Raw genomic sequence first — 26,994 nt, 5'->3', positions numbered from 1 at the left:
GATTTATAGTTACATAATTTTGAAATTTTCACTCGAACGTCATGGTAGAAACTTGTGGCCATAGGTACATGCCCATCTATTTGGAAATTTTCTTATTCCAATTGGATCGGAAACATCCTCCACCAAACTACCATTTTTTAAGGTGCTCTCCTGTTGTGGCACATTTGGCACAAATTTTTTAATCTACTAGCAAATTACACAAAAGTTAGATATCATATTGCAACATTTGCCTAAATTAAACTAAAGTGCTTGCTCAGAATACACTAGTTCGAACCAGGGAAAAAAAATCAGGAAATACAAGTAATAAATTTACAGGAAAAAAATTGCCTTTGTGGTAGCTGAAAGGTCTCCTAGAGACCTAGAGTAGAGAAGCCCAAAGGTTTTTAGAAGCCCAAAGGTTTTTAGAAGCCCAAGACAAAAGCCAACTCCAACCCAGGTGAGCACAAGAAACCCTACCGCCGCCTCCTCTTCTCTTCTTCCTCTCCCCTTTCACCAACGGAGCAACCATGGCCTGTCCTCCGCTCCTCCGAATCCAACTCTTCGATTCCGACTCCCACGCTCACCAGCTTCCTCCGGAGCCGCCGCAAGAAAGCTCTGACGAAGAGGACATGGTTGCTTGTCATCCAGAACTGAAACCACCTTCCCAAGAAAAAAGGAGGCAATCTTCTCCTTGAATTGCCTGTCTATGTCTGTGTTTCTCCTTATGGCTGTCCTCCATATTATTCTTCTTGTGCTGCTGAAGAGACTCACCGACCTCCGGCGGCGGCGTCTTCTTCTTCCCATTGAAGGTCTCGGTCTTCTCCTTCAGCTCCTGCGGCATGGGACGACGAGGTGGAGCTCGAGTCCTCGAGGAACTTGTGCCGCATGGGACGCCCACCAAGAAAGCCCCCCTCGTCGCCCCGCCACCGCCACCGCCGCCGCCGAACAACCAAGAGTCTGAATCTGATTCTGATTCCGATGACGGCCAAAAGTCCGATTCCAGTGACGACGAGGCGCTGCCGGTGCCGAACCCAGCGCTTCAGGCCAACAAGAATGTGCCTCCGTCCGATGATGATGAGGATGACGACCAAGAGTCCGATTCCGGTGATGCCCGAGGTCGGTGAGTCTCCTCAGCAGCACAAGAAGAAGAATATGGAGGCCTCAGCCAAAGGGGACAGCCATAAGCATAGCAGGAGAAACACAGACATAGACAGGCAATTCAAGGAGAAGGCCTTCTACTTTTTCCTTGGGAAGGTGGTTTCAATTCTGGATGAAGATCATCTCGACTAGTTTAAGGAGGCTTTCTTGAAGCTTGCTGACAGCAAGGCCAGTGCCTTGGATGCTAAGATCAAGCAGCTGACTTTGGCTCAGGTCAGGGTGTCTTTGCAGGGGCGTGGCCTGGAGAAGGAACTGATCAAGTTGCTGTCGGGCTTGCTCAAGCGATCATTATAGATTGATTGACTGACCTTTCTCACCTCTAATTTACCTTGCCATCTTTTAGTTGTTGATCTGCCTTTACCATACAAGATTTCCGTTTAGAAGTAATCACTGTTATCTCCATATTCCATTGTGATGCTGACTTGAGGTTCTAATCTGTGGAGGCAGTAATTTAGTTGTGATATACTGATATCCTTTTAGGAAGAGCTTGCTGGTAAGGTTCACATTGCTTAAGAGCAGCTGCGTCCATTTGTTGCCAAGGGGATATATAATAACTCAAATGGGCAAGTTTGTACTTTAATGGTTTTTGAGGGCATCAAGCAAAGAAAAAACAAGCCCAATGACCTATCAATGTCAAAAATTGAGGTGATTTTGTTCTCATTTACCAGTATGCCGTTTGGACATTGTTGTTTTTTTCTCAGACCGTATGATAGAATAGAATAAAATATACTACACATGTATACTGGCTATGCTTATAAGCAATTTATTTTTGTTTAGTTATATTACCATGTTGGCTTACTGTTGCAGTTAATAGCTGCAGGGTACATTTTGGTGGTGGGGGGGGGGGGGGGGTGGAGATGCTTCTATTAGAGTACACGTTTATTATTGAATTAGTGAACTTTAGGTTTGTGGTATAGGTAAACAGCCCAAATGATGTGCCAACTGATGTAAAGTGCATTGTTTTTTTAGAAGTGTCAAGGCTATGATGTTGCATTTTGTAAAGTGAATTGCATAACGTCAGTTTGCCTCTGCTAGCTAGTATTTGTTTTGTTCTGTTTTAAGTTTATTCATTTCATTATTCTTATGTGTTTCAAAGCTGCGATGCATTTTATTGCTTTCCATTCCATGTAACACCATGATATGAATTGCCTGCCTGTTCATTTAATTTTAGACTCTTCTCTTTACACGTGAAGCCATGCCATTCTCTTTTCTTATCCTTGTTAAAACTTTTTTGTGTGCAAACTGCTTAAATGATGGAAATGCAAGATTCCTTTGGAAATATAGTTGCGGATAGTTACTGATTGATATATAAGAATGTCCCCAGAAACTAGATTCTTTAGTATAAACAATTGCAAACTTTCTAGACAATTGAAACTACTGATTGTGTTTTCAATGTCTTGATGCCCTTCTTCCTTGTGTAAGTAAAGGAGTTATTTGACATCAACATCAGTGGGTGCTTATTTGTTTAGAAGGTTTCAATGACCTATCGGTGTAAATTGAGTCTATTTTTGCAAACTGGTTGGCCTTCTATGGTCTTGGGCTATGTGCAGTTGTGTTTCTGATGACTAATCTAGCCAAGCAATTATGTCACTTGATTTGCGTTTTTTTTTTCATTTTTGCAGATATGGAGAAAGCTTCAAGGAAGTACAGTATGCTAATGCACCTGGTCATTTTGCTTTTGGTTCTGGCTCATATCTTTATGTTATGGACATACCAACCTTGTTGGTATCGTCTCATTTGGGTCCAAGATGGACATGTCTAATCTACTGATGTAAATACTCTGGTGATTTGGGACCACCAAGACTAGCCACTCTACCCCATATTTAGGTATGAAGTAGCTTATATTCCACTGAACTACCTGCACAACAGTTATTAATCATGGTAAACTTCAGTTAAGCTTCATTCAGAAGCATGCTGTTATTCTGGTTATGGTATGAATGATGGTATTGTGTGACTTCGACGGAACACAAGGTGAATGATCGTAGGGAAGTTTTGGATTCTATGATTTTCATAAGAATAATCATATTAGTTTGCATATAAGAATAGTTCCTCCCCCAAATTTAAATGGAATTCATACCTTATGCCCTAATTCCACAGCAATACAAGCTGTGTGCTAACATTATCATGTTTTATTCTCTGACAAGTCCGACGCACTATTCTCAAACAAATCTGATCTTGAAATTTCCATAATTTTCATGTGAGCCAGCCATGATGTTGTAATCAGGCGATCAGGCTAGAGCCTCAAATACTTCCTTCGGATATAAAACGGAGGGAGTAGTAATTTAGGATAACTGAGGTGAGCAGAGCTTCTTGTGTTGTTATATTGATCGATCTGATAATTACTCCGTAAACAAACATGTGGTCGATCCGGTCCACAAAGCCGTTGTAGCTTTTGATTTAACACCAAACATGTTGGTTGGAACATCAATTCGAGAACTTTATTATTAACATATATGGGAGTTGAGTTTGTAAATGATCGATCTGGTGTAGTGAAAATAAAATGCCCTGAAAAATGACACAAAGGAACGGACCCAAATTCGCTGAAACAAATTTCAGAAAGAGATAACGCAGCGGCATTGTCACCAAGCTACACAGAGCTAACTAGCTCTTTTTTTTTTTTTGAGAACAAGGTTTATTGATCATTAAAAGCATAGTACATGAACTAGAGATACATTCTCCATAACTGGCTAACTAGCTAGTGCTTCAATCGAGCAGGCCATTCAAAGATCCACAATTAAATTCAGAAACGGGAATTGAGAAGCCCAAAATAAGTTGATTTCTTCTATCCCTTGAATAAAAACATTGTCAAGTGCTTGGAGCGTGAAATTTATAGGCGGAAAACTTAACACTTTTATACGAGATATCCATGCAAGCTCAGATTTTACAGGCTTTTATGAAAGACCGACAGGGTTGGCCATGCTACTCGAACAAGCTTCATCTATTTTATGCTGCTGATGACCAAAATTTTTGTAACCCTCTGTGAGCACGAAATCATTATCACAACTGTAGTCATCACAACCTAAGCTCATCACTTGTTCATCACTGTGGCATTCACTCCCACAGTTCATTAACTGATCGTCAGTTTGGCCTCCTGTACAATGATATACTAGAGCTCTAAGACTACTGCTTACATTCAGTACAGCTTCTACCTCTGCACCCTTCCTTTGTTCTGTGAAATCAATTTTTTGACGTAGAGGCATCTGATGCCTCATCTGGTAAATCACCCTGATCACATTCAAACAAACAATCTATCAAATACCTTCTCACAGTAGTCTTGAACAGCATCTCATCGTTTGAACCTTGACATAGTATGGGACGCAGCAATTTAAGATCCCCTTTCTTCAACTTTTGAATTGACCAAATAGCATTCAGGACATCATTTTGCAAGAAAATAGCTTTCTTTGAGAATGGAAAGAACTCTGCCTGTGAGATGTCCATGCATTTCAACTCTTGCTTCCTATACAGATTCACCACTGATAGTGCTTTTGCCAAATTCTTTGGCAGGTCACCACTTTCCCCAACCCTTGAAATCATCTTATTGCACTGTTTCCTAATCACAGTAACCATATGCGCCTTTCTGCTTATACGAGGTACAAAACTAAATTTTGGGGTGAAAGATATTTCATCAAGCTTCCTTTTCATTGCAACAAGAGATTGTATAGTCAGTGTACCAAGTACATTTAATGCCTGGTTGATGGATGATAACATTTTCGGTGAAATAGGTGTTGCAATGTTTAAGGCATTAGATCGGTAACTGAATGAATTTGTTAAAATGTGCGACAGTTGAGACATGTCATTTTCATCACGCAAGTTTGCCAAGTATTGTGGTAGGTGGTCTTCTATGATCTTGTTCATCGCTGGCCTGGTCTTCTCAAAACTAACCCTATTGTGGGTGACGATGTTAGCCACTGAATGAAGTGCTTCATTGCTTAACTTATTTATTATGAGTTGCATGTCTGCAAGACCTTGTGGACTGAGTGAGCCATCCTTGCCTTTTTGCAACTTAAAAAACTGAAGGCCATCTTGAACAATGTGGTGGCTGTAGCCATCGCTTTGGAAATCAAAACATTTTTCAACATGGGCTATGACTTTCTCACAAGAAACCTAGGGAGAAATATTCAAGTAAGACAATGTGCTGGCTGTAGTCACTGGATAAGAACAATGTGATGACTTACCTCATCACTCCTTACATATGATTCAGCCAAGTACCTGCAAACCAGAGAAATCTCATAATAAGATTTTTGTTTTGTTACAACAGTACTAATAATAGAAACTTAATAGCACTAAAAGACAATGTAAAGAAGATAGCTGCCTTCAAACTGGTGTGACGTATAAGTTAGCATCATTTTCTGCACATGTAGTGGTGTGTGACCTATAAGTTAGCATCATTTTCTGCACATGAAGTGATTTGCAAGCCATCAAATGACAAAGATGAATACATAGAAACATATATTGAAATGCCACCTGATCATCCATTTATGTTCTTAGTTGCTTCAGTAATAAAGCATAAAAGTACCCATGGTGTGATATTACAAAACAATTCAATATTTTGAAATGAGCAACAAATAGACCATTTGTTTACAAGACATGATCACATTAGTAGACAGCAAGCTTCCAATCAGTACAATTTGAAACCCCAAGAATGGTGCAAATGGTGCACTTACGCATCTTTTAGAAACTTGGGTCGTTTGATAGGTTTGATGAGACCGTCTTCCCTTGGAATCAGAGACCGCAGCCATCTGCTTAAAAAAAAGGTATTAGCACAAGAATACTGAATCTGGATCAAGAATGAGAAAAAAAAAAGAACAGGGTTATCTTAGATAGTAATAGAAGAGAAATATACATACTTCCTTTTCTTTTTGGCAAGTGCTTGCTGCTTCCGAACAAGAGAGCACAGTTTGTTGGCATCCTTGAAAGAGAAATCAGTCTCAGAATCTGTAAAAGCAACAGTAAATTACAAAATATAAAATGGCAAATTATTAGAAAAGAGAAACCAGCCTACGTAAATGCTGTTGAGCAAAGTAGTTAATTAGGAGTAGTTGCTACTTTGCAATTATGCACCGTCATTGGTAAATTTGAGTGTACTTTTTAACTTCCAAATCAAATTTCAAAACAAATTCACAAGTTTATATCACATAACAAAAGTTTCGAACATCGTAAATCCCATATGGAAGTACAAATTTAGTTGAAAAAAAGGTGAGAAATATAGCAATAATATCTTATAAGAATTGACTAACTTAACAAGCTAGGTTCAAAATGTGCAAATGTTGTAATATATAGTTCAAGTAGAAAAGGTCTTACACATCAATTATGGAAACTGTTGGTGGTTCTTCTTCAGTTACGGGAGCTTCATCAACTACAATGGCACATTCACTAATAAGCAATCACAAATTCAGTAATTTAAGAATTGGTAAGGACAAATGTTTCATAGTTTATGGTTCAAATACAACGAGAGACTGTTAACAATGAAACTATGAGCTAGAGGAATGAAGATACCTGCTAGAAAAGGGGCAGATGGGGGATCGACAGGCAAAGAGCAAGGGAAAGCGGCACGGGTGCACTGTGCAGGGGTTGACCCAGGATTTTGAGGTTGGGTATTCGAAATGTGAAGGGTAAAAATATATTTTTTACTCCCAAAAGAAACTATAATTGGCTTGTATAACATTAAGCACTAATGGTTGTACGATATATAGCATATATAACACAAAATTGAGCCTAACTTAATAGCCAACTGTACTTATATTCTCAGAAATTAAGTCATTGCATCAAAGCCCGATTTTTTTTCATCTAAGCACATGCAACACTGTATTTCCAAATACAAGCAAGCAAAACACACATTTAAATTTGTAGGCAGGATGCTCCTTGAGTGGTGATTCTATTCAACTGATGTGAACAAACTAATTGGATGCTGAATTGATGAGTACATACGTACACGTATATACCAACAGCCTACCTCCAATTGGCCCGTTGGCTTTTGTTTCAGAAATCAGAACAACATAGTAGGTGTAACATTTTTTCTACAATTCAAATCTAATTCATCCGTAAGGATCATCAAAATCATAATTTGTGCTAATTAGTAATCTTCATTTTGTTTTGCATAGCAGTGTTGCATATCGATCAGCTTTTACAAATCATTGTAGCATATACATTTTTCAGTGTAATCTAAATATAGTAAGGCAGCTACACGATTGCTATTTGCTGGCAAAGAAGAGAGTGTTTTTTGAAGAAGGCAAATAAGAGAGTTATCAAGGCTGATGATTCCTGCACGTTACTGCTAGTAACAAAGCAGCGAAAACAGGGGCGGATCCAACTTGGGACATGAACCCCTAAACTTTTGGGTGAACAAACAAACTGTTACTACTTGTATTAAGAGAGGTTTAAGGCTCTCAAATTAAGGAGGAGAAGAGCTTCTTCCAGATCTAGAAGAGAAGCTAGTAGGGTTAACGAACGCAAGCAAATTCCAGACATAAGTAGTCCTGGTGGGGTGAGAGAGAGATGAATCAGAAAGAGAATGTGGATGCTCACCAGGATCCCCTCCCATGCTCTGCTCGCCAGATGAAGATCGCCGCCCCTCCCCTGTTCAGCCGCGACTCGTCTTGGCAGCGGCGCAAGGAGCGGAGGAGACAATGAGACGGGAGGTTTCTCTTTCTTTTACGCGATACCCGACTCCTCCACCTTTATCTCAATATTTTTACTATTTTAAAACTAGTTGATTAGTAGTATTTCTTTATGATGATTCATTAATACTTAGAGAAAAATTAACAGGAACATATCCCATACACACTTCGTACACATCAACTAACTAATGTCACAAAAAATTGTACATTTACTTCTAATAGTATATGCGCTCCATAATATATATTAACATAAGAAATTGTATTTATATAAGGTATCTGACTAATTTTTTAAGAAAAAAATATTTTTGCTAAGTATAATCTAGAATGCTATAAAGTTTAATAATATTGATCGATATAGTCATATAAATTTTATGCACTATATATATTGTCCAAGTGAATTGTGAAATTCACTGTTTACTAGTTACATGCGTATGCGTTACAATGTGATCTATATATAAAAATAAGATTTAGTTTATTTTTGGTCTGGTTTATTATGATATATTGGATTTTTTACATTTCTTTAGAGATAATATTATATAACAGTTAGATAATTTATTATTTTATAAATAAATTAATTTACCGTACCACATTTATAAAATCCTATGTTTGCCGTTGAGTGAAAAGCACATTAATCTCTCCGACATTTAGTTAAACAAACAATCAATTTTTTTATCAACATCAGGTCAACCGGATCGACATGGTCACGTAGGCATGTTGCTTAGAAACAAAAGCCCAAAAATTATGTGCTCACATTCGTAATTAAAAGGTTGTTGTGATTGAATAACAAAAAATCGGCATCAAATCCATTACACAAGTTCGCTAAATCCTTGTATATATACGCTAAGCCATTGCACAAGCACAAGTTCTACTTCCCAAAATGAAATCCTCAGTGTGAAATTTGGATAACTCAATAATTTAGTTTTTTTTCTTACTAAATAGAAAAAGGAATCCTTATTTCCTATAAGTTCAAATCGTCTTTACGAAATACAACTATGTGATGTATAGTCATGATTATCATCGGAACACTTATCGGAGTTGAGAAAAAAAAAACAGCTCCATCGAACCGATTGAGTGGAGCATAGAGAGATAAATTTGACAAAATGGAATGATGAGATCCTAAACAAACCTAAACATATTGTTTTAAATTGAAACACATAATTTTTAGGACACGCGTGCTTAGGGATGGGCTTACTTTCCTATCATGTTCCTACATTTTTTTTCTAAGGATTTGCTAGATTTCAAGCATCTGAAGATTCAGTAATTTATTGTCAAAGGGTTGGACCTGACAATGGCGTAGGTTACATTAATACTAGGGTATATACGAGATTGAGAGTAAAAGATGCGAATCATGGATTCCTATACTGATTCAGCCCCCGAGATGGGTTACATCCCTAATCTTGTTTATATATTGATATGCGATGTGTTGCACTAATTACAAAAGTTGAGAAAGCCAACTATTCTAACCTACCATCTAGTCTTATCGAGAACTACTCTAGTGACTTATAGTCAGCAACTAACTTTGGGTCGAGCTTCTCATGGCTGGTCTTATATGTGGCTCCTGGCTATGGGTTATGCTTCAATACCCTCCCATTCTGAGGGGCTTTGTATTTATACCGATAGGCAACTCATCATCCAAGACCATATACAGACAAGACCTTGTAATACCTGAATCCAACATCTTACCTTATTGGGGAGGATTTTTGGCATTATCTATAGAATTTACAAAACTTGGATATACCCTTCCATATAATATTGGGTACACGGTATTCCCTACTGGTATGGATACAAATATAGGATGCATACATGATCCGTAACACTGACACCTATAATTGCACATTGCTGAGCATAGGATTGCAGTGCTATATAACATGCAACTTTAGTTATTTAATCTTTATAAGTGTAATTTGGTCATCTATATACTTTTACTTTAGTTGTACATAATTAAGTTTGAATATTTTTACATTTATTTATTAGGAATTGCAAAGTTACTTCATATTTTAATTAGAGTGATTTATTTTTCAACATTTTATAAGAAAATAGCATACTTTGTTTTGAATAAGTAATCGTGGGAGTTATTGGAACCATTAAATTACTATCCATTGAATAGAAATCTGTTTTTTTTTTGGAAATTTAGATTTTTTTTTTCAACATTCTTAGGCATTTTAAATTAGAATTTTCAAATAATATCTAAGAGAAAATTCCACCTACATCCTATGTTTTCTACACACATTGGATCCGATTTAAGATTCATGCAATATCTCAACCTTAACCCCTTCCCCCTTCGATCTCCCCGTCCTCTCCAGGCTCCGGCGCTAACGCCACCTATTTTGATCCCTCTCCTCCACAGCCACAAGCCCTCCAACAACTGACCTTCTTCCACTTTCCTTACCCTAAGCCAGCGACGATGAATGTCATTGCCCCGTGGTTTAACTTCCTCGTCTCCAGCGATTCCCTAGTCATTGAAGATGCCATTACCACTAAACTCCCGCAATCTATCCTCCCACAGCCGCATGCCATCCCCACGGCTTCGACACTGCTACCGTCACCTTGCCATCCACTTGTTCCATTGCTTATCTTCGACTCACCGCCTTCCACAACAATCCTTTGAGGCCAGCAAATTTACTCATTCTTCCCCCCCCCCCTTTCATTCCAAGCATAATCTTAATCCTAATTGGTTGGTCCACCGCCATCTCTTCGAAGCTAGAGGAGAATGAGGACAAAACATGAAATGTGACACGGATCTAACCGTGAAAGATTCGACAGAAATCCATTCTAAGGGCATGTTTAGTTCACGAAAAGAAAATTTTTGGGTGTCACATCGGATGTTTGATCGGATGTCGGAAGGGATTTTCGGACATGAATGAAAAACTAATTTCATAGCTTGCCTAGAAACCGCGAGACAAATCTTTTGAGCCTAATTAATCAGTTATTAGAACATGTGGGTTACTGTAGCACTTATGGCTAATCATGGATTAATTAGGCTCAAAAGATTCGTCTCGCGATTTCCCCCCTAATTGTGCAATTAGTTTTTTTAAATCTATATTTAATGCTCCATACATGTGTCTAAAGATTCAATGTGATGTTTTTTCATGAGAGCTAATTCGTGCGCGCGTGCCAGCAACGTTGCTGGCATGCGCGCCAACCGGCGGCTTCTCCCCACGCCACGCCTTTCTTTTTTTATTTTTTGGCGATTTTTTCGCTTTTTTCCCAGCTTTTTCTGATTATGTTTTTTTAATCTTTAGCACACGTGTTTTTTCAAAATGTTTTGAGTTGAAAGTTTTTAAATCTTAACTTGAAAATTTTCAAATCTGAACTTGAAAATTTTCAGATCTGACTAAAAAGTTTTCAAATATCGAGTTGAAAATTTTTTAAATCTAAGTTGAAAGTTTTCAAATCTCGAGTTGAAAGTTTTTAAATCTGGGTTAAAAATTTTTAAATCTCGAGTTAAAAGTTTTCAAATCTGAGTTGAAAGTTTTCAAATCTCGAGTTGAAAGTTTTCAGATCTAGATTGAAAGTTTTCAAATCCGGGTTGAAAGTTTTTTAAATTTGAGATGAAAAGTTGAAAGTTATCAAAATTTAACTAGAAAAATTCAAATTTCAAGTTTAAATCTGGGTTTAAAATTTTGAAAATTTGATATAGATTTCTTTTATTTGTTAGTTAAAAAAATCTCGCGAAAAAAAATCCTAACTACTACCGTAATTATCTTAAATTATAATTATCAAAGAAAGTAATAGATTAGTCTAACTTAAAAAAACGCGCCAGGTAGGGACCTCATGTTTTTTGGAAATTTTTTTGAGAAACTAAACCAGGCCCAATTTTCCGTCAGACGGTAGCAATTCCGTTTTCCAATAGTTGCAAAAGAAACCTCAAGGCTCAAACAAAATTCATGTTCGTACGTCCCCACCCCCCTCGTGATGGTCGATCGAGTCACGAACTCACGCGCGAACCTCGCCGCGAAATAACGCCCGAACCTCGACGCGAAATAACACCGAGGCCCGCCTGAGCAGAGGCAGTGGCAGAGACGACGCAGGCCTGGCACTGGCACCTGATAATCCGTGACGCGTTGCATAAAACCGTCTAGTAGTCCCTGCCCCGTACGTGCGACCCGAAACTTGCCATGCCGCAGTCGCTCGCCACGGCAGCAGCATCACGGTCCACGTGACCTCGCAGTCTGAGTCTGAGACACCGAGACCATGGATGGCCCCTCTCTCTCTCCACTGCGTTCCAGTGTCTGGAAGCATGGACGTGGCACAGGAGAAAGGCCACCTTCTGCCAGTACTCCCTTCACCCTATTTTGCATTAAGAATGTATTTGTAAAATTTTCAATTATTCATTCGGCTCACTAAAAATATTTATAAAAAATTATATATAAAGTACTATTCATATTTTATCATCTAATAATAATAATAATAATAATAATAATATTAATTAAATAAAAAATTTAAATAAGATGGATAGTCAAATGCTGGATTAAAAACTTATAAGTACACTTAAAATAAAGTTGAGGACGTATTTTTTTTCAATGGAAGGAGGACCGAGGACGTGCGTGCCCGTGCGCAGTGGCAGCGTGCTGCGGGTGGTGGCGTTCAGGGGCCGGGGTGTCCGGTCTCCGGTCCGGCCGTGCATGGCGATGTACACTGTCAACGCTGATGCCCCAGCCAGCCAGCCCACAGTGTCCTACCTCTGTTGGTGTGTCATGCACTCATGTGTGCATGTGGCCACAGCCGAGCTTTATCGGGTTTCTCGCATGGAGCCGAGGTACTGCGAAAAGGTCGCCACAAAATGCAGGTCAAAGGGGCAGTTTGGTTCCTAGCCACACTTTGTCATTACTTGTCAATAAAAGTTGTCACACATTATTTAAGATGAGGTGATCAAATTATTAGCCACAACTTACTAAGCCTAAGAGAATCCTGCCACACTTTTTTGAGCCATTGACATGTGTGGACTCAATTTGTTGGAGGGGAATCTTGTCACAACTGCGGCTACAACCAAACACCTGTCAAATTTACCTAACCTTAGACGCGGCAAACTGTGGTAAAGTGTGGCTTACAACCAAACACACCCAAAATAATCCCTCTGTTCAAAATATAATATACTCCCTCTGTTCAAAATATAATACACCTTCCTTCCTAAAATATAAGTATTTTTAGCATAGTGACAAAAGAAACATTTTTAAATTTAACCATTAATAACAAAAAAGAAGAGATCAATCATGTTAAATTGATATTACTAGTTTTCTCATCAAACAAACTATCATAATATGCAATTCTTTTATTTAAAACACCTTACTTTTATAAATATTGTTGGTAGACTGTGTAAAGGTCTAAAAATGCTTATATTTTGGAGGAAGTACTAATATGAAGTAGTATTTTTGAAGTTTTAGCAAACCTAAAACTAATTTTTAGGGGATCTTAAAATTGAGAAGGGAAAATATCTACAATAACAAACGGTCTCGTTATTTTGCCTATAGCTAATGGCAAAATCTAAATCAAGAGGCCTCTCGTTTTAATGCTAACGAGAGACCCTATCTAGATACATTAATTGTAGCACTATTCCTCATCAACTAAGTAGAAAATAGATTCTTATCACCTATGTTTTAAATAAAATTTTCTCTTAAACTACTAATCCGATCTACGATCTGATTACATAGTTATGTTCGTAAGAATTAAATCTTTATAACAAGATCTCACATGATTATATTTTGATGAAAAAAATACAAATTACTTTTATATTATATCTAAATTAATTTTAGATTTCACTAAATTACTTCTTAGATATATAAAAGTAATTTCAGTAGAGTTTAAAAGTAATTTACATATATTATAGAAGTAACTTAAAACAAAAAGGAAGTAACTTTATCATGACATTAAAATTAGATCCGTTAATCAGCACAAATTATGGAATTGACTAAAAATGATAACAAAATAAACAACTCACAACATTATGAATGTATAATAAGTAATTTAATCAAATCAAAAAGTAATTTATATATATAATAAAAGTAACTTACATATATAATAAAAGTAATTTACAATATAGATATTTCTTTTATCAAAACATAGTCATGTAAGATCTCGTTGTAAATATTTAATTGCAACGAACATAATGGTGTAATTGGATTATAAATCAGATAAATAATTTAAAAGAAAAATCTATAAGAAGAAAAAAAAAAGACATGCGTTATGTGGTGTACTAGTAGGCAACAAGGTCTGAGATGAGTCTCTGGTTAAGACAATATAGAGTACAGTTCCTATGTAGTCACGTCCATAGCTAATTATAGGCGGTAAAGCTTATTAACAACAAAACTCAAATATATGACCTTAGTAACTTAAAAGTCAATAATAAAAATAAATTATGATGAAAACAAATCAAATGAACTTTAAAACTGAGTTCCAAATTTAAATTTTGGTTACGATTGATAAACGGATGAACATATAGAGTTGAAAATTGTGGAGAAATTAAATAGAGATAAATGGTTGGAATTAGGAAGGTAGAGAAACACTTTGGTACTCTATAAATTTTAAATCAAAGAAAATCCTAGGCCAAGACACAAGGCAAACGGTGTCCTGCAACACCAGAATTTGTAAGGTCGTTTATAGTGCGCTTAGCTGGCGTGTGGCATTGATGCGCCACCACAGAGATTTCCTGCCACGTCGGGCCTGGTGCACCCCTGCGAAACCCCTCGGCACCAAAATTGGACGCGCGCTCTTTGTTAGAACTGAGCTGATCGTTAGAGAAAAACACGAGAAGAACCCCGCTATGGAGGCCGTTGCCCTGCACCGTTCCCCAACGACAGTGCGACTCAAGCTTGTTGCTTGATCCGCCGCGATGAGGAGGATGGGGGATCGTCGTTGCTCCGCGTTGCCAACTCCCTTCACCTCGGCTTCTCCACCGGATCCTCAGAGTTCTCCTCGATCTACACCGCCACGCTGCCTTGTCAGGGTCGCCGTCGCCATGAGCGGAGAAGGTGGAAGAAGAGAGCAGCGTCGGGGTGGAGGGAGGGAGAGTGGCGCCGGCCGACGGATGGGTGCGGAGGCGAAGGTGAAACGGCGGCGATTGGGTGCAAATGAAGTGGTGAGGAGCCACCCACTTGCCTTGTCTCCGCCAAGCTCCCGCCGTTTTCTCCTCCTATACCGCCGACCTCACTGTGTCGTGCTCCACGCCACTGAGCTCATCGGCGCACCGGCCAAGGGAGTAGGGTCACTAGTCGGGTGAGGAGGATAGGAGGGGTGGTGCACCAGCGCCGACTAGACGAAGAGGAGTGTTGGTCATCGGGGGGGAGAGGATAGGTGTAGGCGACGCTGGAAGTGGAATAGGGAAAGTTAGGAAGGAGAGGTTCTATATATGTTTCCCATTTTGAGGGTGTTTTGTGTAAATTTTAAACTATTCTCTAAATTGACAAACTACGAGGACTTAAATGTTAAATGTTAGGGGCTGACATGAAAAGTTAAAGCCACAGTCATAGCTCCTTTTGCATTGTGAGATAAAGAGAGTTGAGACCCGTTAGCACATCCTATGTGGAACACCGAAGCTCCTCAAAATAACGTGACGCGCTGTGAATGGCCTAATTGGCTCCACCCTTGCGTAGACCATTCTTATGCCACGTATTCTTGGACCAAAGCCTAACTAGGATGTCAATGCCGTCATCAAGCTCATACCTACGCTTGGGTTAATGTTTTTTCCTTTGGGGAAATGTCGTACTCCTGTATTTTAAAATTGAGTAAAGTCCATCACCGGTCCCTAAACTTGTACCGCTGTGTCATCCCGGTCCCTAAACTCTTAAATCGATCGTTCAGATCCTCAAACTTGTTCAACTGTGTCATCCTGGTCCTAAACTTGTGGATCACTCGTTTAGGTCCTCTAACTTGTTCAGTTGTGTCACCCCGGTCCCTAAACTTGGATTTGAATATCATCTGGGTCAAATAGGACGGTCTAAAGACTTTATATTTAAAAATAATTCATAACTTTTTCATGTGAACTCTAATGAAGACAAATTTTATATCAAACTTGTAGCTCTCGACACGATCTACAACTTTGTAGTTGAATTTTTTTTATTCTAAGTCATTTTTTGTCCCAAAATGTAATTTAAAAATTAAAATTTCAAAATCTATAAACATGCAACAATATTTTGGGACCCTAAACAGTTTTAATTCAAAAACTTTTCAACTACAAAGTTGTAGGTCACATCGAGGGTTACAATTTTGATATAAAGTTTGTCTTCATTAGAGTTCACATGAAAAAAATATGAATTATTTTTTGATATAAAATTTTTAGACCGTCCTGTTTAGGGACCGGGGTGACACAACTGAACAAGTTGGAGGAACTAAACGAGTGATCTGCAAGTTTAGGGACCGGGATGACACAACCGAATAAGTTTGAGGACCTGAACGGTCGATGTGCGAGTTTAGGGACTGGGATGACACAGCGGTACAAGTTTAGGGACCGGTGATGGACTTTACTCTTTCAAATTTATAGTACTGTATTGTTAATTTTCAAACATGTGCTTTAACCATTTTCCTTACTAAAAATATTTAAATATAACTAATATTGTTGGTATCTGTTGATGAAAAACACGAGGCCTGGGAGATCTGCTTAACTCCAGTGCAGGTCCAAAACTCGCCTTCGGGTATGCTAGCGTGCCAGTTGATTTGATCCTACAATCAACAAGAAATAAAGGCAAAAAAACCGTGGTTAAACCTATAAACGATAGCCGATCGGCTAGGTGCCAATGACATATCATTTATCTTTGAGCCGATGTCATATATGCATCGATCGGCAAGCATTAATAAATAAAACAGAACTAAATCTACTCGATCGGCTGTAGATATTAACAATATATAATCCTTATATCGATATATACTTAAATCAAGTGATTGAGATAGATCGGTCGCCATGCCGAGACAGTATAAATCACTTAGATCGAAATATATATTAATAATAAGATTATATATGTTCATAGCATAGCCGATCAGATAGATCTAGTATGTATCGGTTAATACTCCGATACCACTCCATGTTAAGATATTAAAGCAAGCAGAATATACCAAACAAGAGCCTAATATATTTGAATGCAATAAGATCTTGGCATAAAGGGTAGATTTAACATGTCAGTAAAACATACAAAGCAAATATAGTTAAATCAGGTAAGATCGGCTGAAACTCCGATACTACCCTAATCGGCAACCAAGAAGCACGCTAGAGATTGAGATTCTAATCACGACTCATAAGATCAAACGACTGATGCAGCTATAAGTATGAAAAGAAGGACAATATCTAGACAATCAAGCCATTGGAAGTTTCATAGAGTGGTAGATATCATATATAATCTAAACCAACATCGATATTTAACCTAATCGGCTGTCCTATACTAGCAGATGTTAGCCGATTGTAGGTTAGATGACGATATTGCCATAGATTATATAAGATATATGATAACTCGACAGATTACATAAACAAGATTAGAGTATCATAAAGATGGAAGCACTAATCCCGAGAATGCAAGCTGTCATAACAAGTTTTACCTCTTGTTGAAGATCGAAACCGATGCAGCTCAACCCGAAAGCAAGAACTCGTCGAAATAAACTAAAGCGAAAAAGGGTGGCGAGGCGCCGAGATTGTATTGAACGTGTGTGTTAATTGATTATATGAGGTTCGGGGTCTATTTATACCTGAAAATTACAAACTATGTCTATATCGGCCACGACTCTTATCTCTAACAAACTCTAAGATACCATAAGTCTTTACGGCAGACTTTTGCCCACACATATCTCTAAGGAAATTACATAAAATATCCTAATTAATAGATATAATTGCCTTCTCAGGACTCTATCCATGCGTGGCAATCATCTTGAAGCATATCAACTCAACCGGATGTCGTACACCAAGTCGTATTGTCGGAATCGGCTGTATCACCTAACCCAGTCTGACTCGGTCTTAGCCGATCCCAATCGTAGCCGATCCGAACTCCAGCCGATTCTTACTCTATTTCCGCGACGATCCTCATCTTTGATTCCGATTTGATATAATCTTCTTCTCTGATATCGATATCACTAAATTTGGTCGTTAACACATGCCCCCCAAGTCCGGAATATTTGGTAATGTTTCGGTTGTAATGGTTTGAGGGATACCAAATCGATAGATTATATGTTCTTGAACAAATTGTATAGCGTCCCCAAAATCAACTTTCTTCAAAGGAATCGCCTCTACCCACTTGGTGAAATAATCGGTCGCCACCAATATAAACTTATGTCCTTTACTCGATGGTGGATTAATCATGCCGATCATATCAATTCCCCAACCTCTAAATGGCCATGGTTTAATGATAGGATTCATAGCCGACACCGGTGCTCGCTGAATTGCTCCAAACTTCTGACAATCTTGACATCCTTTGTAATATCTGAAACAATCTTCCAGCATTGTTGGTCAAAAATACCCTGCACGTCGAAGCAACCACTTCATCTGATGAGCCGATTGATGAGTGCCGCAAATCCCTTCATGAACTTCGTCGATTGCAACCTTAGCCTGATCAGCACTCAAACACTTAATCAACACCCCATCAATCGTCCGATAATAGAGTTCATCATCCAACAAAGTATACTTTAACGCTTTATATCTCAATTTCCGAGAAGCCGATTGAGATGGATTCTGCAGATATTGATGCACATCATATCTCCAATCATCGGCTGTTATCGAGGCAACTTCAACCTCAACATCTTTGATCATCGGCTTATACCCCGATGCTCCTTGGGCCAAATCATTAGCTTCAGTGTTTTGTTCTCGAGATACATGCTTCAAAGTAACCAGCCGAAATTGGCACTTCTCATTATAAATCATCAATGTATCACTCTTGCACTCATATTCTCCTGCCAATTGACTGATTACCAGCAAAGAATCCCCCATAATTTCAATAGCATCGGCTTCAACTTCCTTGAGTAACTGCAACCCTTTAAAAACTGTCTCATACTCAGCTTGGTTATTGGTTGCATAAGGTTTGATAGTATAAGCAAACTCAAAACTTGCCCACCGAGGGGAAATAATAACCAAGCCGATGCCACAACCATGAGTGCACACTGACCCATCAAAGAATAAAGTCCATGGCACAATCTCAACCGAGCCGATTGAATCATCATGATGTTCCAAAATAAAATCGGCTATAGCTTGTCCTTTGACCGCCTTCGGTGAATCATACCGAAGATGAAATTCTGTTAAAGAAAATATCCACTTTCCAACCCTTCCTTTCAAAATTGGAGCCGATAACATGTATTTGACGACATCGGCTTTGCATATGACAGTGCATTCATTGGACAATAGATAATGCCTTAATCTTGTACATGAAAAATATAACCACAAGCACAACTTCTCCACAGGAGAATATCTAGTTTCTGCATCCAAGAGCCAGCGACTTAAGTAAAACACAACTCTTTATTTCCCTTCAAGCTCCTGAATTAAGACTGAGCCGATTGACTTCTCACCGGCCGACAGACATAATCTAAAAGGTATTCCTTTCTGTGGAGGAATAAAAACTGGAGGAGAGCTAAGATATTCCTTAATACTATCCAAAGCCTTATGTTGCTTTACCTCCCAAGTAAACTGCTGATCAGCTTTCAATCTTAACAATGGCGTAAAAGGCTCTAACCTGCCAGACAAATTAGAAATAAACCTTCTAACAAAATTTATCTTGCCGATCATTTCTTGCAATTCTGTCTTGTTCTCCGGAGGCTGAATCTTCTTGATCGTATTAACACTCCTTTGAGTCACCTCGATCCCCCTCTCATGAACAAGAAATCCCAAAAACTGGCCAGCCGATACGCCAAAAGCACATTTTGTCGAGTTCATCTTCAGGCCATATTTCTTGGTTCTCTCAAAAACCTTCCTCAAATCGGCTATGCGGTCTTCTATCTCTTTAGATTTAACAACCACATCATTAATGTAGACCTCAACCAACCAGACGATTAGATCATCATATATATAATTCATGACTCTTTGGTATGTAGCTCCAATACTCTTTAAGCCGAAAGTCATTACAACCCACTCAAACAAGCCGATTGCACCAGGACACCTAAAAGCTATCTTATGGATATCTTCTTCGGCCATAAAGATCTGATTGTATACTGCATTATCATCCATAAAACTCAAAATCTTGTGTCCCGAGGTAGCATCAACCAGCTGATCGGCTACTGACATTGGATATTCATCTTTTGGAGTAGCCTTATTCAAGTTTCGGAAATCAATGCACACCCTGACTTTGCCGTTTTTCTTAATAACCGGAACTATACTAGAAACCCACTCGGCATATCGGCAAGGACGAATAAAACCAGCATCATATAACCGTTTAATCTCAGCCTTGACAGGTTCAAGCATATCGGCTTTGCATCTTCTCGGAGGTTGCTGGTGTGGCCTAACCTCTGGTTTGATAGGTAGCCGATGTTCAACAATCGATCGGCTGAGTCCAGGCATCTCATAATATTCCCAAGCGAAGCAATCTCTGAATTCTTTCAACAGCTCTATCAACTTGGTTCTAAATTCCGAAGATAAATTCTTACTAATAAATGTCGGCCTTGGTCGATCACCTGGACCTATGTCAATTTCTTCCAAATCATCGCCCGACATGAAACCCTGTCCTTCCTTGTCATCGAGATCATCTACTGTGTCCTTGGTGTAGACATTTGAACCCTCCACGACGCCCTCAAAATAATAGCTTGGGTTCTCCATCTTCAATTGGCTGTATACTAAATTGGCACTGGCAACATTGACTGACCTATCGGCTGGCACAATTTCAATCTTGTCGCCTTGCCACTGAATCAAGCATTGATGCATGGTTGAAGGAATACAACAATTGGCATGGATCCAATCCCTTCCAATCAACAAGCTGTAGGAACCCTTCCCATCGATGACAAAGAACGTTGTAGGGATAGTTTTGTTGCCAACTGTCAGTTCCACGTTCAAAACTCCTTTGGTTTCTGATGGATTACCACTAAAGTCCTTGAGCACCATGTTTGTCTTGATGAGATCTTCAGCGTTTCTGCCCAATTTCCTAAATGTAGCATAAGGCATCAAATTCACCGTAGCCCCAACATCGACCATCATCTTGGACATCGGCTTCCCATTGACATAGCCATTTATATACAATAGTTTAAGATGCCGATTCTCTGTACCCTCTGGCTTCTCGAAGACCGCTTGTTCTGGTGACAAAATTAATTTAGCTGATTCTTCTTCAACTTCGTCGACATCGGCTTGCTTGACCCCAAATTCAGCAGGCAACGTGAAGACCATATTAACCAATGCAGTCACAACGCTTTTTCCTTTGGCCAATCTCTTTGCTTCATCGGACGTGGCTTCATCGGCTGCAGGAACTTGATTCTTAACACGCCAATCCTGCCTCGGCTTTGTTTTCTTTAGCCGATGACTGATTTCTTGTTCGACCTCCTGAAAACGTTCCCGGTTCCTGAATCTCTGAACCCTTCTCTTCTGAAATACCAGAAGGACACCATTGAGTTTTCCTGTCTTCATTATCCTCTTGGTTACAATCTTGGTTCACTGGGCCCAATCTTTGATGAACATGAACTCTTGTCTGCCTTAGCCGATTGCCTTTATTATACGATCGGCTTGAACTTTCTGCAACATTACCGCACCCAAGACAGTGTTCAATAGACGGCAGCCTCATACCCTCATTCCAACAAAATCTAAAGAACTCACAACCCCAATGAGGATCAAAACCATCATCATCATCTTCATAATGCTTCTCTTGTTGCCTGTCATATTTCTTCTGGTATTTATTGATAATCTTAGCCGAATTCACCTGAAAACCTCTTGCACGCCCTCCATCGGCTGTTCGACCAGTTGTATGCACTATATTGATAGGAAAAGGATTACCATCAACCTTCATCGGCCTCTTAGAATCATCAAACTTGATTTTGCCTCCCTCAATAGCTGCTTGGATCTGCTGCCTGAAGACTTTGCAATCATTAGTAGTATGAGACCCAGAATTATGCCACTTGCAATACCTCTTCTTGCCCAATTCTTCAGCCGATAAGATCATTGACCAGCAGGAAGTTGAATCTGTTTCTCCCGAAGTAGCAAATCAAAAATCTTATCAGCCTTAGTAATATCAAAAGCATACCTCTCTTCCTTTCCAGAACTCTTTACCCATTGGCATGGTATAACTTTCTTGCTTCTAACCCATTCGGCTGCTGCTATTTCGGAGTCATCTTCATCTTCATCATCCGATCCATATATGTAAGGACAAACATGATTAACCTTTCTAGAGTTCTTCCTAGCCTGTGCAAATCTCTGTTCATGCAAGGTTACCTTCTGTGTAAGATGCGACAAGCTATCAAAGTCTTCAGATGAGAATTTCTCCCTAATCGGAGCAATCATACCCTGAAAAGCCAAATCGGCTAACTGGGCATCAGTTAAACTCAAGCTGTAGCACTTATTCCTCATCTCTCTGAATATCTGAATATACTCATGCACGGGCTCATCATGCCTTTGCTTGATTGCTGTTAAATCGGACAGTTTCATTTCATGCACCCCACTATAGAAATAGCTGTGAAAATGCTTCTCCAAATCGGCCTAACTGTTAATTGATCCATATAGTAAAGAAGAAAACCAAGTAAAGGCCGATCCAGACAAAGACAATCGGAACAACCTAACCCTTAAGGCGTCCACAACCGATGCTTCACCGCACTGGGCCAAAAATCGGCTGATGTGTTCATAAGTCGATGTACTATCCTGCCCTGAGAATTTTTAAAAGTCTGGAACCTTAAACCGGTTAGGTAAAGGAACTCTCTCAAACCTTTCGGGATAAGGCTGCCGGTACAAATTTCCAGCGTCTTTCGGCCTAAGCCCAAACTGCTCCTTCATTACATCCGCAATCATATCCATGGTCGTTGCTAAGGTGCTCCTTGAGGTTGCTGTGGCATGGGCTCAAATTGACTGTATTGAGGAACAAACTGAGGTTGAGCCGATCCTCCCTGCTGATATTGAACTTGTGGTGATGGAGGCTGATACTGATAATTCAAATTGCCCCCCTGGTAATTTTGAAAATCTGGCTGAATATTACGCACCAAATGTTCAGGAACAACTTGAGGTATCATCGTTTGATCTGGCTGTACATGATGAACCAAGTGCTCTGGGACAACTTGACTCGCAGCATGCTGCCCAGGCTGACTGCCAGGTGTTGCAAATCCAGACGATGCATTCATCAAACCTTGCTGTTGAATCGGCTGAATGACCTGTTGCCTTAATGGTGTCTGCTGAATTGTTTGCAGAACCTGCCGTCTTGGTGGCGTCTGCTGAATTGGCTGCACGACCTGTTGGATTGGGGGTGTTTGTTGAATCGGCTGCACAACCTGCTGCCTTGGTGGCGTTTGCTGAATCGGCTGCTGCTGAGTTGGATCAACAGTATGTTGAGGAGGTAAGAACATAGATGCAACCTGATCTTGTGTTAGCCGATTCACATTCTGTCCACTATGTTGTGATTGTTCTCTCACCAGCAACCGAGGATTAACTAATTGGCCTGAAGCCGATGATGGTGCAGCAGGTGCAAGAGCCGATACTGGCGCCATCGGCTGAGCCGATGGTGCATTAAGAGGGATTGATTAGAAAGTTGGCTGATTATCAGTGATTAGTGGCCGATAATTCAGGAACACTCCTCCTGGTAGATAAACCGGTCCTGTAGCCTGATACTCAGCCATTGAACCATCAGCCATTGTTTTCACCATGTTTGACAAAGTGTTGACTAATATTCCAGATTGATTGATCAAAGCATGGTGCACGGCATAGTCAACTTGATCCTGGAAGTTGTTGAACTGCAACTGTGCCGCATTGCCGTCTTGATTAGGGCCTTCACCTTGAACTCCCTGAGCACCATCACCTTGAACACCCTGCACTCCTTGAGAGCTATCACCCTGATTTCCTTGAAAGCTATCTGCAGCACCTTTATTACTCGGTTGAGCCGAACCATCTGGAGCTTGTTTCACTTCTCCATCCTTAGAAGAACCGGTCACAGGAACATCAGCAACTACCTTCACCTTATACTTCTGCACCACTGTCCCCTTGCGGGTCTGCATGAATGAGTTTAAGAACTGGTTCCATGCTTGCTGCATCATTGCGTCAAAATCTTTCTGTTGATCAGGTGTCAACTTGTCTGGAGTGATGGTCACGATGTTGCCTTCATTAACCTCAGATAAGCCTAGCTGCTGGATCTTTTCTTTAACAGAACCTGGACTAGCCGAGGATGGCGATGGCGGCAGTTTCTCGGCCATGGGGAAAACTGCTGTAGACTTCTAATCGGTCCCACTGGGCGTGCCAAAAGCGTGTTGAAGAAAAACACGAGGCCTGGGAGATCTGCTTAACTCCAGTGCAGGTCTAAAACTCGCCTTCGAGTATGCTAGCGTGCCAGTTGATTTGATCATGCAATCAACAAGAAATAAAGGCAAAGAAATCGCGGTTAAACCTATAAATGATAGCCGATCGGCTAGGTGCCGATGACATATCATTTATCTTTGAGCCGATGTCATATATGCATCGATCGGGAAGCATTAATAAATAAAACAGAACTAAATCTACTCGATCGGCTGTAAATATTAACGATATATAATCCTTATATCGATATATACTTAAATCAAGTGATTGGGATAGATCGGTCGCCATGCCGAGACAGTATAAATCACTTAGATCGAAATATATATTAATAATAAGATTATATATGTTTATAGCATAGCATATCAGATAGATCTAGTATGTATCGGCTAATACTCCGATACCACCCTATGTTAAGATATTAAAACAAGCAGAATATACCAAACAAGAGCCTAATATACTTGAATGCCATAAGATCTTGGCATAAAGTGCAGATTTAACATGTCAGTAAAGCATACAAAGCAAATATAGTTAAATCATGTAAGATCGGCTGAAACTCCGACACTACCCTAATCGGCAACCAAGAAGTAGGCTAGAGATTGAGATTCTAATCACGACTTATAAGATAAATACTATGATATTCATAGAACTTATTGGGATATAAATTTTCAAAAAAAAAAGATGTATTGTGTGTATTTACTAAAACTTACATCATGAAAAAAAAAGAATTTCAGCAAATTACCTTTATTACAAATTACTGATCGAAATTTCGATAATTTTGATAATTTCGATCGGAATTTCGCCAAAACCGACCGGTTTTCGAGAACTTGTCGGCAACTTAGGGATTTGTATTCAAATTTTTGTTTAGTTTGGAATTTACTGGTTTTTCACCGGATTTCGCGAAATTCCGAATTCCGCCTGTGCCCGAAACAGAAGGGCATGTCGGAATCGTAAACCCTGGATGTGACATATTCTAGTATACAATGAATATAGACAGAGGTATGTCCAGATTCGTAATACTAGAATATGTCATATATAATTACTAGATTGGTTTTTTATGGGACGAAAGAAGTACATACCACACACTTGCATTTTCGGACACGAAGAACTAACCTAAAGCCGTCCATGGCTTCCATGCCTCTACCTGTGCTGTACCCATCCGGGGCCATTGAATCCATTGGAGAAAAAAAAAGGCCAAGAATTCTAGAAGATCTGTTCATCTGCTGTACCCAACCCGTGCAGTTGTAAAAGCGCTGAACTGGTAACGCACGCACGCCTCACACTATCCCCACTCCCACTCTCCCATCACTCATCACCCGCACGAGTAAAAACCATTGGCCTCGCCGCTCACGCGCACCAGCGTCCCACACTCTCCAACCAAAAGCCGGAACCGACGGCGTCGCAGCGCAGCGCAGCGGCCGCGTTCGACGGCCATTGCCACCGCTCCCCATGACGGTCGCCGCCGCAGCAGCAGCAGCAGCAGACGATGCCGGAAGACCGGGCGCCGCCGCGGAGAGGCTCCGCGTGATGTGGCGCGTCGTGCGCGCGGCGGAGGCGCTGGCCCTGGCCGTCCTCCTCTCCCGCTCACTCCCCCTCCTCCCCGTCGCGGCGGGCGCGGCGGGCGCCGTGCTCCGCGTCGGCGCGTCCTTCCTCCTCCACCCGTGCTCCGTCTTCCTCCTCGCCAACGGCATCGTGGTGCTCCTCGTCGCGCTCTCCCGCCGCGACCGCCCCTCCTCCTCCTCCTCCTCCTCGTCCTCTTCCTCATCATCCTGCTCCGACGACCACGACGACGTCCACGACCAGTTCCTCTCCTTCGCGGGCGCGCATCTGCCGCCGCTGCCCGCCGCGATCACCGGGGCGGCCGCGGCGGATCAGGAGGAGGGCGCGGTGTTCGAGGACAAGCAGGCGGTGCACGTGACGCCGGCCCGCGCCGCCCCGCGGCGGAGCAGGTCCGAGAAGGTCGGCCGCGGCAGAAGGCCGACGAGGGCGGCGTCGCCGGAGCTGCGCCGGTCGGAGTCGGAGCGGTGCCGCCGCCGCCGCCGCTCCCTGTCGTCGTCGTCCGCGTCGCTGGCGGACTGGGGCGTGGAGGAGGACGACGGCGGGGAGAAGGAGGAGGAGGAGTTCCGGAGGGCGGTGGAGGCGTTCATCGCGAAGCAGCAGACGCGGTTCCACCGGGAGGAGTCGTTCGTCCTGGTCGCCGGCGCCGGCGCCGGAGACGAGACGAGTGCTGCTGCTGCTGCTGTTGAAGTGAAGTGAGGCCTTCGCCTCTCCGAGACTCGAAGAGCGTGATGATGAGTGTGAAAGGATCGATCGGGTGGGGAAGCGTGTAAAGAATGTCTTGGTGCCTTGTTTGGTGTACAAGTTTTGCCTTTTGTCTCTTGTCCTCCCAGCATCTGGAAATGTTTCTTTTCTTTGTTTGCTTTTTGGCGTGTCTGTGCCCACTGCTTCGTCCAAAGCTTCTTACGCTGCCAATGTACTGCTGCTACAAACCACCACCAATTCAAATTTCTCCGTAGCGCCAAATGAATGGCAGGACATAGGACCAATTCAAATTTAGTTCGGCTCAAAGTCTGCAATTTGGTTGAAATTGGAGACGATGTGACTAAAAAATTGTATACGGAAGTTTGAAAAAAAAACTTTAGAACTAAACACACCCATACTACTACAGATGAATGGCATGACTGGATTACAGATTACTGGACCCCGTTTAATGCCATCATTGATCATAGTAGAACTTAATAGTCTCTTGAATCAATAAGAAAATGGAGGAATAAAAAAAATATAGAATTTTGATAGAAATGCAAGTTTAAAACAGAGTATTATAAAACTTAGGAAAAATATAAAAATGATCATTTGATTGGACTACAGAAAATACGT

General features: G+C 40.6%; 1 protein-coding gene and 2 pseudogenes across 1 annotated transcript; 2 read left to right on the top strand and 1 right to left on the bottom strand.

Moving 5' to 3' along the window:
• Positions 1-353: 353 nt before the first annotated feature.
• Positions 354-3,091, top strand: LOC127784195 (uncharacterized; annotated as a pseudogene).
• A 694-nt stretch (positions 3,092-3,785) lies between these two features.
• LOC127784184 (uncharacterized) lies at positions 3,786-7,779 on the bottom strand (annotated as a pseudogene).
• A 17,643-nt stretch (positions 7,780-25,422) lies between these two features.
• LOC127757312 (uncharacterized) lies at positions 25,423-26,888 on the top strand. The gene has a single exon (XM_052282817.1). It carries the CDS (start codon positions 25,567-25,569, stop codon positions 26,371-26,373), a length of 807 nt encoding a protein of 268 aa, XP_052138777.1. The 5' UTR covers positions 25,423-25,566; the 3' UTR covers positions 26,374-26,888.
• The last annotated feature ends 106 nt before the right edge of the window (positions 26,889-26,994 follow it).

This window comes from Oryza glaberrima, chromosome 1, assembly GCF_000147395.1.
Source record: "Oryza glaberrima chromosome 1, OglaRS2, whole genome shotgun sequence".
NCBI lineage: Eukaryota > Viridiplantae > Streptophyta > Magnoliopsida > Poales > Poaceae > Oryza > Oryza glaberrima.
This window is presented reverse-complemented; position numbering and strand designations above follow the sequence as displayed.

Bases quoted from the DNA above. Each gene is read 5' to 3' on its own strand.
- LOC127757312 (XM_052282817.1), top strand. From the start codon at position 25,567: ATGACGGTCGCCGCCGCAGCAGCAGCAGCAGCAGACGATGCCGGAAGA.